A 15,110-nucleotide genomic window follows, 5' to 3' on the forward strand; every position below is an offset into this window, starting at 1 on the left:
TCTTAGGCAATGATTGGATATAAACAGGATTCTGAAACTCAGGGTCAAGACCAGGGATACAAGTATAGACTTAGAAGTCAGCAGTTAAAGCCACGAGAATAGCTGAGATTATTAAATATAAGTGAGCAGGGAAAGAAGTACTGTGGATAAAGGCTGAACTCCTGAGGAACACCAACATTACAGGGTTGGAGAGATGAGAATTTCAGAAAGGAATCTTGGAGGGAATAGTCAGAAGAATAGAAGAACCACGGGATACCATCACAAAAGCCAAGGGAAGAGAGACTGGTAGAATGACTGTTCCCTGGTATCCAATGTACTAAAGTGGTCTAGCTGGAGCACTAAATATCACTAAAACTGGCAATATGTGGGTCACTGATTTAACACTGGCAAGATAAGAAATAAAGCAGGAACGCTGGTTGAGTGTGAAGCTCAGGGTAATGAGCTTAATTTGGATGTTAGATTTTAGGTAGTGGTGGGGCATTTAATTTGGAATACCCAGAACTGAAAAAAAGAATAAGGAAAGAGGTCTGGGCTAGTAACAGTTATTTTGAGGCATTAGTTCATAGGTAATAGTTAAAATCATGGGTGTGAGTTATCTCAAGGAAAGTATGAAGGGTAAGAAGTTATCCCAGATTGGAACTATAATGGAAGAAATATTAAAAGGGCTGAGTGAGAACTTGTAAGGAAGCCAAGGAAGGTTTCAAGAAGGTAATGATGAATAGTGTAATATTTGCTCCACTGGAAGTCTTCTTCAAGGGTGAGGTTAGTGGGGATGGGAGAGGGTTACATCCATGTCTCATCCTCACCTATAACTAGACAGTGAAGTTTTGAAGAGAGGAGCTGTGATTGTTCTTGGTATCCCCTGGGTTGGTATAGAGACTCTACAGGGCTGGTGTTCAATAAATGTTTATTGATCTGCTGACACATGAAAGGCTGGTGCATGTGACACTGTGAGGCAGCCAGTGAGGCTGGCAGAGGGAGGATGGATCATTAAAGACCCTGAAATCTAGCAGGAATTTGGACTTGCTGTAGCACTCCAGGCACTTCCCAAGAAGGGAATAAAGCCCACTTTTTTTTTTTTTTGCCGAGCTGCGCAGCTTGCAGGACCTTAGTTCCCCAACCAGGGATTGAACCCGAGACCATGGCAGTGAAAGTGCCAAGTGCTAACCACTGGACTGCCAGAGAACTCCCAACCCCTGATTTTTAATTGTTAATAACCCCTCACATGAGATGTGGCAGTTAACAAAGTACTCAAGACAATCAATTATTCCTCACAAAAGCTTGTGAGGGAAGCATGATTTTACTAGTAAGGAAATAAAAATTTAGAGGTAATGCTGCCAGTTAAATTCGATTTCTGTAGTGGAGTTTTTAGGCTGAGTCGACATTAAAATTATATTAAATTTGGTTTCTGTAGTGGAAGTTTCAGGCTGAGGTAATACTATTAAAATTATATCCTTTTGAAAAATATTTATTGAGTATAAATAAATGTCCTATACATTAAATATCAAGAAATATTCATTATTGATTACAAGTCCACTGTAATACTGAATGAACCACAGAATCAAAATAGCCGCCCATGATACAGTAGTGATAATTCCATTCCAATATTGGACACAGTAATGATTTACTCACAAGACACAACAAAACTCACCAAAAAAGGCCATCACTTTAACCAACCTATAATACCACAAGAGAAAATGGTTTTGAATCATAATATGGACAGTCCCACTAATCTCGTCTTTGTCATCAATTTATCGGGTCAATTTGAGATTGTGGAGATATGCTGTCATAGAACTTGAAGATTCCCATTTCCTTGGTTTTATCTCAAAATTATTATTAAGGAACGAAGTTATACATACCCAATGATAACTTTAAGTAAGTTAGTCTTTCATAAGAGAAAAGGAATAAAAATTTAGTATGAAGAAAGCTTCCTTCAAGCAATAAGTCTCTTAACGGAAAAAAAATGAAAGCAATGTAGTTAACTTTTCCTCCAAAGAAAGGAAAGAAACCTAAATCTGTTATGGCAAACTTGGAAAGATAAATATTTCCTAGTCCCAGAATATGTGTTTATTTTACATGATGTACTTGAATGATGCAAGTCTACGAAGCAGGGATCTGTGGCAATCCGAATTCATCCACCAAGACTCCATCCTGTGAAAACGAAGAAGTGTTTAGTGCCACTATTTTCCAACTGATAAAAAAAGAAAAAGATTACAAATGTTTAGTAGTCAAAACTCATTTCTAAGTGTTTAATCAATGAAAAAAATCCCACTGATAAGATGAGAACAAGCTGTTTTAGAAAGGTAAAGGGGGAAGTGATAAACCAGGAAAAGAAGTGGAAGAGATCAAAAGGGATGACTCCTTGCAGAGTAAGGGAAGAGTACAGAAAGAAAGAGAAACCTAAGAGTAAACCTAGAAAGGGGAAAAGGGGACTGGGAATGTCCAAGAGTGAAGGCAGAGGAGAGAGTGCTTGCTCCACATTCCCACTTTCACTCTGATCCCAAAGTGAACCAATACCTTTTGTAGCCTCATCAATCCTTTTATTTATTTAATTATTTAAAAAAATTTCTTTATTTATTTAGATTTGGCTGCATTGGGTCTTTGTTGCTGCACGCAGGCTTTTCTCTAGTTGCGGAGAGCGGGGGCTACTCTTCGTTGTGGTGCGTGGGCTTCTCATTGTAGTGGCTTTTCTTGTTATGGATCATGGGCTCTAGGCACACGGGCTTCAGTAGTTGTGGCTCGTGGGCTCCAGAGCGCAGGCTCAGTAGTTGTGGCGCACAGGCTTAGCTGTTCCGCAGCATGTGGGATCTTCCCGGACCAGGGCTCAAACCTGTGTCCCCTGCATTGGCAGGCGGATTCCTAACCACTGTACCACCAGGGAAGCCCGTCTCATCAATCCTTGAAGGAGCGGTGCCCTGGGACAGGCAGTCACTTCCATATCACACTTTACCACAAACTTATAGGCAGTGACACCACTATCAATTCAGAAACCATACCTCAACAGCACATTTAAGTCAGGAATCTGTGACCTTCTAAAAGTGGAAATAACACACATCCCTCAGGGACCTGTTACCAAGGATTTGAAAAGATGGGCTATGGTAGTGTTAATAAAAATGATTTTAGGTATGCTGAGAAAAAGCAACCTATGCACCTGGTGCCTTGAAATGGTGAGGGTGGCCTGTGTAGTAGAGAAAGGTAAGACCACCCCAGGCTCAAGTAAGCGGGGGGGAGGGGTAAGGTAGGGGAACACACACATTCGTCAAAACCATTTATAAGGGGGACTTCCCTGGTGGCACGGTGGTTAGGACTCCTCAGTCCCAATGCAAGGGGCTCAGGTTTGATCCCTGGTCTGGGAACTAGATCCCACACGCATGCTGCAACTAAGAGTTCGCATGCCACAACTAAGGAGCTGGCAAGCCGCAACTAAGGAGCCCACTTGTTGTAACCAAGACCCAATGCAACCAAATAAATAAATATTAAAAAAAAATGCAGTTATAAGGGACCTGAGAAATTACCTACTTTCCCACCTTTTTGTTCCCCACATTGCACAGGTAGGAAAAACATGAGGTTCAGAAAGAAGATACGAACTTCTAATTTGCTCAGAGTCACACAGTGAATAAAGGCAGAGCTGAGACTGGCTCCCACTCTAGGATTCTGTCAACTATACTGTGCACCTCGATGTGCACGTTGGGAGTAGGTAAACACCAGGACTGTAAATGGCCAGTGGCAATAGAAAAAATGACATGTGATACCAGAAACTCAGATGGGGTAAACAGGATTTTATAAGCAGCAAAATTTTATCTATTTATAATGACAAGCATGTAGATTTGAACAGGGCTTTAAGTTCGCAAAGTCCTTTTACATACAAGATCTAATTTGATCTACACAACAATTATGTGAGATAGTTACAGTTATCTGCATTTTATAGATGCAAGGAACAGAAAAGTTCAAAACAGCTAAGTGATTTGCCAAGGTCTCACAGTTAGTGGTGTCAATCTCAGGCTTACACCCATATGTCCTGATTCTATTTCCTTGTTGAAGTAGAATCTTTCTACATTGTTTTATACTTAAATTATGAATCCCTCGTTCAAAAAAAAAATCCACCCTATTATTGATCATCGTGTCTGGAGTGGACCTTTATTTTATGCTGCCACCCCGCATGGTTCATGCATATGTTGCTGCTGCTTTCCCAGGAAATGTCTAAAACCCAATAGCACCCAGTCCAAGCTCACAAAAGTGATTATGTATACTATACAAATTGTCATTGAATAAAACCATCCCTGGGCCTCAGTGACACTATTTATGTAGCCTATCCACAATCCAATGTGGGAAAACTGGGCTTTCAAGGGTTCCCAAAATAATGACAGTCTTTCCTTGTTCTTACTTAAGAATACCTTTTAGATTCCCAGACCATTTTGCATAGAAAATAAAACAGAAAAAGATTTTACCTTATTCTTACTTAAGAATACCTTTTAGATTCTCAGACCATTTTGCATAGAAAATAAAACAGAAAAAGCTTTCACCTTATTCTTTGTGTCAGTGGGAACACCTTCTGGAATTGCAGGTGCAGCTGCTGCTTCATCCAAATAAGAACTGTCTTCATCAGCCAGAAGCTCATCGCCCAGTGCATCCAACTCTGAGATTGAAATAGTCAATATTTCAAAAAAATGTAAGTAAGAAAACTGGCAGCTAATGTTAAGAAAGTTGGCCAAATTATTTGCAATAAGATGAAAACTTAAGAAACAAAGAGAAGGGATTATTAATTTCTATTTTCAAAATAAAAGATCGCCATTGTAAGAAATTTTCAAGGGAACTGGTGTAGTAAAAATCCATGAAAAACAAAAATTAAAATCAAACAAACAAAACCATTCCCCACAGGTTTATAAGGCCCAGTCTTCATGAGAAGACTCTATAGTTATCGGTTGGCCAATTCAAATTAGAAAATCCTGATGATAACAAATGTAAAAAATCCTCTCCCATTTATTGATGAACTTGAAAGCAGGCAGTGAAAGGAGGTATTAGATTGTTGTATAGTGAGTGACCATTGCACGAGATCAGGCTTTAAAAATAAGTCTATGGCAAAGTGAGTTGGAAGTGACCAGGGGAAATGGCAACAGCAGGTAGAGACTCATCAGAGGAAACTTAAGATGAGAAATAAGAAAATAAAGAAATAAACAGGGGAAAAAACGTTCTAGGCAAAACAGAACATGGAGAGAAAGAAGAAGTAGTAATGGGACAGGGGAATCATGCAAAAGAAAATCCAGTGTGGGGTGGTCCTGCCATCTACCCAGTTGCTCATGCTAGAAATTGACAAACACCTCTGACACCTCCCTCTCTCTCCACACCCAATCAATCATTAGGTCTTGTCCATTCAACCTCCTAAAATTTCTTCAATATGTCCACTTATCTCTGTTTTTGCTACCACCACCATAGTCTCAGCCACCAAAATTTCTTAAATGGACTACAGGAATAGTTTCTAAACAACTCTCTGTGAGGCCACTTAACAACCCCTTCCATTTTGTCTTGCTACCCTCTGCTCATCCTTCAGGTGCAATGCCTGTCACTGACTCCCAAATAGGTTAGATTCACTGGCTATGTGTTCCTATGGTACACCATACTTCTCCTTCCCAACAGTTTGTGCTCTTATAATTAATGAATTACTTGAAACAAGCAGTTTCTTACCCCTGCTAGAGGAGAAGCTTCATAAATGCAGGGATTGTGTTTGTTTTCTTCAAGGCTGAATCCCCAGCATCTAATACAGTGCCTGGCATACAGCAGATGCACACTAAGTATTTGCCAACTACTGTTTCTTGATCTGCTTCGCTGTTCTGAGGGAGAGGACTCCAGCAGGAAAATAAAGAGAAAAAAATCAAAAGGAAAATGGCAGGGAATGGCAGTGTTTGGATACCAAGCACCAGGTCAGCAGAGGACTTTGCTTAGACATTCCTTCAGAGCTTGTCCATCCCAGAGTTGGTGGGGTATGCAAATCTGATATGGCTGCCTCTCAAGCTCTTTGCCCAGAGACTATACCATAAACTCTCAGGGAACTACTGCAGAAATTTTCTCTAACATTTGGGAGAAAAGGTCCCAGGCAGTCGCTCCTCTCAGATGCTAAAACTACATATACAGTGCTTTTCCTATAACTTACCTGCTTCTAGGTCATCTTCATCTAATTCTGGGGTGCCGTAACTACGACTCAGTGCTTCTTGGATTTCATTTGCATCTTCCATCATATCCTCTAGCTGGTCTTGTAGATCCTACAAAAATATATGACAGGATTTTTATTCATTTCTTACCATTTTTCTCTAACTACCACCTGTCCCTATTCTCTCCCCTGAATCTCAGAAACGAGCAATGGCCTACATAATCTTCCTATTTTGGGTGGTAAAATGTAAACTTCAAAATAAAGAATAGAATTGGTAATCTTGCATTTGAGTTTAAGGTGCTTCACGGAAATCCAAACTTCTACTGCAAGAATAGATGCCCAATCAGCTCTCTCATTACAGAAAGTTTCCTTGAAACATCAAATCAAGCAACAGTTACACTATCAAAATTTTTCTAGTTAATAGAGAAAAGGAGGCAATTGAGACAAGCAAATTACTCTTCTTGAGTCAGCCAAAAACTGACTATGCTGTACAGGGAAAGGAAGCAGTAGCAGAAACAACTGGGTAGTACAAAAGAGTTGTTCTGGGCCCACCCCGGATGGGGAAACAGAAATGTAATCAGGATAGGCTTGATACCTGAGACCAGGCTGGTGAAAAAAATTGATTGAGGGCATAAATCTTCTGGGAATTATCTATTTGTACTTAACTGGGAGACTATTACAAGGCCAGAAAGAATGTAAAACCAAGCTGAGCAGTACTATAGCATAATAAAGGGCAGTTAGTATAATGGTTAGAAGAGCAGACTCTGGAGTCAGACATATCTAAGCTAAAATTTGGCCATTACTCAATGAAAAGTAATGTCTCTTAGCCTTTATTTCCTCATCTGTAAGATGGGATTATTAATAGTCATTCTTCATAGGGTTATAATAAGAATTTATTGCAATAATATATATCATAATATGTGTCAAACACTAAGCACTTAATACTATATATCTTCTACTGTGTTAAGGATGTACAAAACAATATGTTTTTCATATACTGAAAATTCCACATAGAGGGGAATGGACTAGTGTTGATAACACAGAGGGTCCAAATCAGCACCACTTATCCTTCAGGATTTCTAGAGCAATGCAAAACATTTAAAAACTCCTTCCTGGCCCCCAGATTAGGTTTGTTTTTCCATATAAAGGGTATAAAATAAAGCGGAGAAAAACATTTTTTTACAAAGAAAATGCTTTGTTTTTCTGCATTTCCAAGTGCCAAACTATTGTACATATGTAACAGTCTGCTATACAGAGAAGCACTGGCTGAAACAATACTTAAAATAGAGTGAAAATACATAAACTAATCAAGTTGAACTTATATTATGCTTTTACATGTCAAGACAAGTCTGCCAAAATCATCTATGGATAGGATTCCTAGCAATAGACTCTAGGATAGACACAGAAAAGTAAAAAATCATCACAAAGAATTAGCAGGTTCAGTTCTGGAAAAACAAACAAAATCAATACAAAACAAATATAAGCACTACACCTGATGTGCAGAAACTGGGGAACAAAAAAGACAGAAACAGGGGAACATACATACATAGAGGCAAATTTTCTAAATGAGTACTATAAAACAGTGAAAATGTTTTACAAGTAAAGGATTTTAGGAAAACAAATGGAATTCAAAATACCTAGACCAGCCAAAGACACATACCCGTACACATCAAAAAAGTTACAACGAAAGGGGCTTTCCACCTGTCATGCAAGCAAATCTATGAGGTGACAGGAGAAGGACAATTAGATGGGGAGAGAGCCAGACAACCATAGGTGAAAGACGAAGAAACATACAAAAAACCACAAAGATCAAAATTTCTATTTTGTTCATTAAGTAGCACTAATTAAAACACAAGGAACCCGAAAAGCAGAAAATAAAATTTAGTTTCATTTTATTTTATTATCAAATAATAATATACAAATAAGACACACATACTCAGAACATTTTTCTCAGTGAAATCTCCTGGAAGATATCACTAAGCCTAAATTCTTGTAAGCAGAGACTGGTGTGGAGGATTAGAAAGAGGGTCCTGAGAAGTATAAGGAGGGGTGCTGGAAAAGAGCAAAATGGGAGGAATGCCTCCACTTACTAAAGACCAGAACTACCCTACCAGAGAATACGTCTGCAGAAGCCGTAAAATGCTGGGGACATAGTAAATATTCCACCAACAAATAATGCTCCAATTGGGCAGAACTGCTTTATCTCCATGAATGGCCTCTAGTTCATTTGTTCATCAATCATTAGATACTTTCTAAGCACCAACTATGGACAGGCATTGTTTGGGGCACTGGGGATACAACAGTGAACAAAACTGAGTCCATGCCCTCTTAGAAAGAGACATTCTACTCCGGGGGTTAGAACTATCACATATGCAGAAAGGAAGGCTTTTCTCAGGCCAGTCACTACTCCTTCTGCTAACCCTGTTTGCCATCTGCGCTGTTCAACTGAGAGAGGCAAGAGGAGCCAAACTCTTAGGGCTCAGTGCCCCAGCCAAAACATGATCTCAAAAAGAAATGCTAATTTTAAGGACCTAATGACATTATTATTAAAAATCTAGGGACTTCCATGGTGGGCCAGTGGGTAAGACTCTGTGCTCCCAGTGCAGGGGGCCAGGGTTCGATCCCTGGTTGGGGAACTAGATCCCATCTGCTGCAACTAAGAGTTCACATGCACAACTAAGAAGCCCGTATGCAACAACTAAGAAGCCCGCATGCCACAGTGAAGATCCCGCGTGCTGCAACTAAGACCCAGTGCAGCCAAAAAAAAAAAAAAAAAAATCTAAAGAAATGGGGGTAGGGGATCAAAAGGCACAAACTACTATGTATAAAATACATAAGCTACAAGGATATATTGTACAAGGAATACAGTCAATATTTTATAATATTTATAAATGGAATATAACCTTTAAAAAAAAGATGACTCAAGTTCTGGGGATCTAAAGTACATCATGGTGGCTATATTTAACAATATTTGCAAGTTGCTAGGAAAGTAAACCTTAAATATTCTCACCACAAAAAAATAGTAATTATGTGAGGTTATGAAGGTGTTAACTAACTTTATAGTGGTAACCACTTCACTATATATATGTATCAAATCATCATGTTGTATACCTTCAACTTACACAATGTTATATGTCAAGTGTATCTCAATAAAACTGGGGGAAAAAAATATAAAGAGAATTACTAGAAGAGAGAACCAATTCTACACCAGGAACTGTGCTAAGCACTTTATGTATATGTCCTCATTTTACACTCAGGACAATCCTGGGAGATGAGCAGCAACATCACTACTTTACAATTGAAGCAACTGACTAAAAATCATTAAGTGAGTTAGAAGTAAAAGGAAACTGGGTGCTTATTCACTGGGTGCTTATTATGTGCCAGGCATTGTGCGTTTAGATATACCAGCTCATTTATTTCATCCTAATTATAATTGTATGTGGTATTAGGATCCTTAGGTTAACAATGAGGAAAGTGAGACCTTTGGAACCCTTTCCCAAAGTTACTCTATTAGTAAATGGCAGAACCCAAGATTCAATCCCTCTCCTGTGCTCTTCCCATCACATACACAATCATTTTGATTCTTTCAGAAACAAGTGTATATTCTTGGAGAATCCAGTACACATCTCACCTCAATCTGGTCGATTTTCACTTGCTTGTATGCTTTCTTCATTTCCTTTACACCCAGTTTCATAGCATCAACCTAAAAAAAAGAAAGAGAAAACACCATGTCTTAAGAAGCTGTGTTGGTTAAACTGTCTTTTAAAAACCATGGGAAAAGAGCACAGAGTACAAAAATAAAATAAAATAAAACAAAAATAAAATAAAACCATGGCAAAGGTGTTTTGGGAGTACCGTGGTCTTGGTGTCCTTCAATGACTGGATGGTGTAATTGGCTTGTTCCATGTTAAATGACTGTTGGGCAAGATTGTCCCGCTGCTGCTCATACCTTTTTAGAGTCAATTGAGAAGGATAAATGTGAGCCAGATAGAAATCCTCATGAAGAAAGTATCTCTAACACAAAATAAGAGAATTTTCTTAAAAACAATAACAACAAATGTTAAAAAATTAAATATACAGAAAAATTGGGAAAAACAATTTAATCAGTCTAACACAAACATCATTTGATGTCTCTCCAGTCTTTTTCCTTTGTATATATTTTAGTTACAACACTATTTTCCACTTAACATTATTATTATTACTGCTGCTTTCTACATTGCTAAGAAGTCTTAATACATGTTTTTATAATGTTTTAGATTATTTCCTATGCTAAATTCCCAGAAATGGAATTCTTGGAGGAAAGAGCAAGACTGTTTTTAAGGCTCTTCATACATATAGTGAAACTGTTTTTCCAGTAGACTGAACTCCTTGAGGACAGGTATGTTATTTTATTAATCTCGTATCCACAAATAGGCAATCTATCCAACCTAATATAATGCCTGACACTCCATGTTTTTTTAAAATAAAGCTTTATATCAACTTATAATACTGCCTCAAAGACTTATATCCCTATAGCCCTTATACAATATTTCAAAACCATCCAACCGGAAGAAAAATGGTCAACGATGCAGGCAAATGGTGGTGGAACATTATTACCCCATTAAAAAGTATGTTTGCAAAGAATACTTAGAAGGACAAAAATACTCATGATATAACATTAAGTGGAAAAGGATAACCTATATACATGCCATTTGTTATCTTCTAAAAATTATATGCACACATACCATGTATGCACAAGCAGAGAAAGAAACTGTAAAAATAGCATTTTTATTAGCAGTGGTTATTTCTGCTAGTAGGAATCTAGGCAGATTTCCTTTTCTTCTACTCATGTTTATGTACTTGCCAAGTTTCTACAATGAATAATATCCTTTTATTAAAAAAAAAAGTTACCTAAAAATTGCAATGCTACCAATTAGAGAGGTAACAGTTTTATCACACTCTCTCACCACTCTAGGCATTATAATTTATTTTTCCAATTCTGTCTAATCTAAAAGGAGTAAGACGGTGTCTGATGTCTTATAAAAAAGTTAGTTTATAAATAGGAATAGAGATATCAACAATTTTTCTGGTTCTTTATTAGCTGATTACATCTGACCTCTATAACCCTGCAGAGGGTCTCAACAGCTCACAAGGGTAAGTACCAAAGATACTCTTGGGCTTCTGCTCAAACACTGGGACACAGTCACCTAAAACAAATTAAGGACCGTTAAATCTTCTGATGGGAGGGAACAAATATTCAAGATTCCCAATTTTACAGACAAACAAAAATTAAAAAGGCACACTCTAATTAAATAAATGGGAGAATCAAACTCTATAGATCTGGGCAGTCCAATACAGAAGCCACTAGCCACACATGGCTACTTAAATTGTTAAAATTAAATAAAATTAAAACTTGAGTTCCTTAGTCACATTAGCTACATTTCAAGTGCTCAATAGCCACACATGGCTAATAGCTACTGTACTGAAGAGCAGAGATACAAAACACCTCCCATCAAAGCAAAAAGTTCTATTTAAATGGACAGTGCTCCAACAGATGTTGCTGAACATGCAGGGGGAGAAAAACCCAGCTAACTGTATGTGTAAATGAAATTTGCAATTAACTCAAGAATACTTATAAAGTGGTATGAAAACGTAAAGGAATGGAAGACCATTTCCCTTTTGGTTAAACCTGCTAGAGGAAAGGAGGTTATGCTTATAACTTACATCCGCTTTTGCTTTAAAACCCGCAAGGCTTTCTGCTTGACCATATTCTAGGGAGAAAAACAGATTTTAATGAAAAGAAATAGAAAATATACATATGGTAAAAAAAAAATCTCCCATATCCCTACATACCTCTACTTCCTCTCATCTTCAAAGTAGTAGACACAGTGACTCCTGGATTGTTCACTTCCCAAGCAGGCTTTAAGCCCCAGCTTGTCTCAGTCTTGGCATCCCACATCTCAGTGTACTGAAGTACATTTCCTTTTCCTAGTGCATATTATCTCTACTCCCAGCCCCAAGAGGGCCGATTTTGTATATCTAGGTGCCTTAGGGAGATTCCCAATTTGGACAGTCTGCTATCCACTCAAACTCAGCATGCTCAAACTCCTCAGCCTGCTCTTACCTTGGAAATGACTAATAATGGCCCCGCCAGTCTCTCACTTCTCTAGGTTGAAAACTGTTACACCAACCTTACCTTTCCTCTCTCTATTGTGTCTTCATGCACTGCTATCTTAGATTTTCAGAACTCACTTTTTTTTTTTTTTTTTGCGGTACGCGGGCCTGTCACTGCTGTGGCCTCTCCCGTTGCGGAGCACAGGCTCTGGGCGCGCAGGCTCAGCGGCCATGGCTCACAGGCCCAGCCGCTCTGCGGCATGTGGGATCCTCCCGGACCAGGGCACGAACCTGTGGCCCCTGCATCTGCAGGCGGACTCTCAACCACTGCGCCACCAGGGAAGCCCCAGAACTCACTTTTAAATTGATTCCTCTCATGTCATTCTCATGACTACCACCATGGTTTAGTCTTTCATCTCCTCAAGTCTAGGTGGGCATTCCTGCCTCTGTTCGCTCTTCATGCCATGCCATCTAACTAAGATGGCAGAGAAAATCCTCCTGTCACTTCCATTTCTATACTGTTTCATAAATCATTTTATTTGTCTCCTCCAATGAAGAAGGAAAAGCAGGTATTACTACTTCACAGATGATAATAATACCTAACATTTACTGAATGTGTCTATGTACTAGACACGGTGCTATGTAGGTCACATGAATTACCTCATTTAATCTCACACTTTAAAGTAGATATCATCCCCATTTTATAGATGGGCAAACTGAGGTTCAGTGATGCTAAGTAACTTGCTCTAGCTTGAATGTCTAATAAGTTACAGGGATGGGAAAAAAGAAGACAGTTCTACATTCACAGTCCATGCACTTAAATATACAACTCTATGTTTCTACCTAACAGAAGAGGAAAATAAAAAATTAACTGACTTTATAAAGGTCACAGCTAGTAGGTAGTGATGATATTATTAATAGAACACTGGTACTTTTTTCCCAATATGCCACTCCTTAACCAGTCTATTATACTTACCTAAACTGACTAGCCTGGCAACTCATTATTCCTGAGCAGGCCCAGCTCTCCAGGTAGAATATAGCACCTTCTCAGTAGAATATGCTAATTCCCATGTACATGCTTCTGAACATGTGACCAGCATCTTCTCGCCACCAGGTCAAATCCCAGCCTTCCTCTCATATATGGCTGCAAACTCTCCTCCCTGAAGGATACACCCTCACGTATGTTTTCTTATTAGACTGTGAGCATCTCTTCCGTATCTCTCACCAGCCCTTACCACCAGGCCCTACTTCCACAGGTGCTCAAGTTAGGCTGTCACAGTACCTTCTTCAGGTGCTGCCTACCTTACCTTTGCAGGACCCTCTCTCATCTTCTTGATCTGATCCTTATACTTCACTAGTTCAGCATCCAGCCGAGAAATCTTCTTGTCAATAGATTCTGCCCTGCTGTCCACCTTGAGGGGAAAAACATCAAAGGCAGTAGTAGTTATTGCAATACATTTACATGAAAAGTGGCAGGAGAGGAATGAATATAGAGGAAGAAAGGACAAATAAATAAGAGGGGCTTCCCTGGTGGCGCAGTGGTTAAGATTCTGCCTGCCAATACAGGGATCACAGGTTCAATCCCTGGTCTGGGAAGATCCCACATGCCTCGGAGCAACTAAGCCCATGCGCCACAACTACTGAGCCTGCGCTCTGGAGCCCGTGCGCCACAACTACTGAGCCCGCATGCCACAACTGCTGAAGCCCGTGCACCTAGAGCCAGTGCTCTGCAACAAGAGAAGCCACCGAAATGAGAAGCCTGCGCATGGCAATGAAGAGTAGTCCCCGCTCGCTGCAACTAGAGAAAGCCCACGTGCAGCAACGAAGACCCAATGCAGGCAAAAATAAATAAATAAAATTAATTAATTAAAAAAAAAAAGAAGAGCATATGGTGAAAGGTGGAAAACAGTGATTCCTAACTGTTGGTGGTGGGGAGATTCTCAGCCAGAAACACTGGAGAGCTTTTATAAACTATACTCCACCCCCTAAATTCTAATATTCCAGGGTCGCTCTCAAGTGTGCTTGAGCAGAAAAAGAATTTGAGAATCACTGGGCTTAGTTGAGATTTCCCTAGAATCAGAGGCTTGTCAGGCTGAGGGCTCAAGCAGGCGGTGTGTGAAATGGGTTAGTGCCCAGTGGACCCCGGCTAGAGCTTAGATCTAATGCTATTCGCTTGGATAGAAGGTGGTGGCTTAATGTCAAGGGTCAGAGTTCTGAATTTTGTGTTACTGAGATCCAGGATTGGGGTACAGATATGTTGAACTAGGATATCAAGCCGAGGGTCCTGACGTGAGAGAGGGATGAGGGATGTAAGAGGAGTTAGGGGTCAGGCTGCACGAGGTGGGAAAGCTGTGTGGGCCTATGGCTGGTAGGAGTGAGGAGGTAAGGAAACAGCGAGTGGACGCGGCACGGGCATCAGAAGGGGTGGGGCGCAAGAAGGTCGAGACAGTGATGGGTTAGGGGTCCCTGGTTTGTGGAGTCAGCAATGACTTGGGTAACAGGAAAGAAAGTGGGGTGGAGAGCGCTGAGATGCAATAGGTCCGGGACCCAGGAGTAGGCGCCGAAGCCGGGGGTGGGTGGGGTTGGGGGGTGTCAGGGTCCCTGAGCCTAGTTATGCGTGTCTAAGTGCCCACCGTGCCAATGCAGTCAGTCAAGCTGGGAGGCGGAGCCTTGGGTTTCGCTTTCCCGAAGAATCGGTTCATCTTGAGCGGCCGCGAAGACAACCCAAACACTGGAGCAAAACCAGAAACGGAAGCAGAATCACCTCCGCCTCCGACTTGACTTCCGGCCCTCCATGCGCAAGCGCAATGTGCCTATTGGCGTTTACCGATCCTTTTTCCGGATTTTCAGCTCGGTCTTCCGGGGAAGAACT

General features: G+C 40.1%; 1 protein-coding gene across 1 annotated transcript; it reads right to left on the minus strand.

Annotated features, from left to right (window-relative positions):
* Positions 1-1,452: 1,452 nt before the first annotated feature.
* On the minus strand, positions 1,453-15,018 carry CHMP5 (charged multivesicular body protein 5). Its single transcript, XM_029203917.1, has 8 exons — positions 14,872-15,018; positions 13,546-13,650; positions 11,849-11,895; positions 10,001-10,094; positions 9,777-9,848; positions 6,149-6,257; positions 4,524-4,636; positions 1,453-2,151 (listed from the first exon to the last, which is right to left on the minus strand). The coding sequence occupies exons 1-8, from the start codon at positions 14,938-14,940 to the stop codon at positions 2,101-2,103; spliced, it is 660 nt and encodes a 219-aa protein (XP_029059750.1). The 5' UTR covers positions 14,941-15,018; the 3' UTR covers positions 1,453-2,100.
* Positions 15,019-15,110: the final 92 nt, after the last annotated feature.

Source organism: Monodon monoceros, unplaced genomic scaffold, assembly GCF_005190385.1.
Source record: "Monodon monoceros isolate NGI ecotype Baffin Bay Population unplaced genomic scaffold, NGI_Narwhal_1 Super_Scaffold_5, whole genome shotgun sequence".
NCBI classification, from domain to species: domain Eukaryota; kingdom Metazoa; phylum Chordata; class Mammalia; order Artiodactyla; family Monodontidae; genus Monodon; species Monodon monoceros.

Bases quoted from the DNA above. Each gene is read 5' to 3' on its own strand.
- CHMP5 (XM_029203917.1), bottom strand. From the start codon at position 14,940: ATGAACCGATTCTTCGGGAAAGCGAAACCCAAGGCTCCGCCTCCCAGC. The intron at 9,849-10,000 runs GTACTCCCAAAA...TCTTTTTTTTAG, and splicing joins TGAAGGACACCAAGACCACG to GTTGATGCTATGAAACTGGG. The intron at 4,637-6,148 runs GTAAGTTATAGG...TTTCAATCTCAG, and splicing joins TGAAGATGACCTAGAAGCAG to AGTTGGATGCACTGGGCGAT.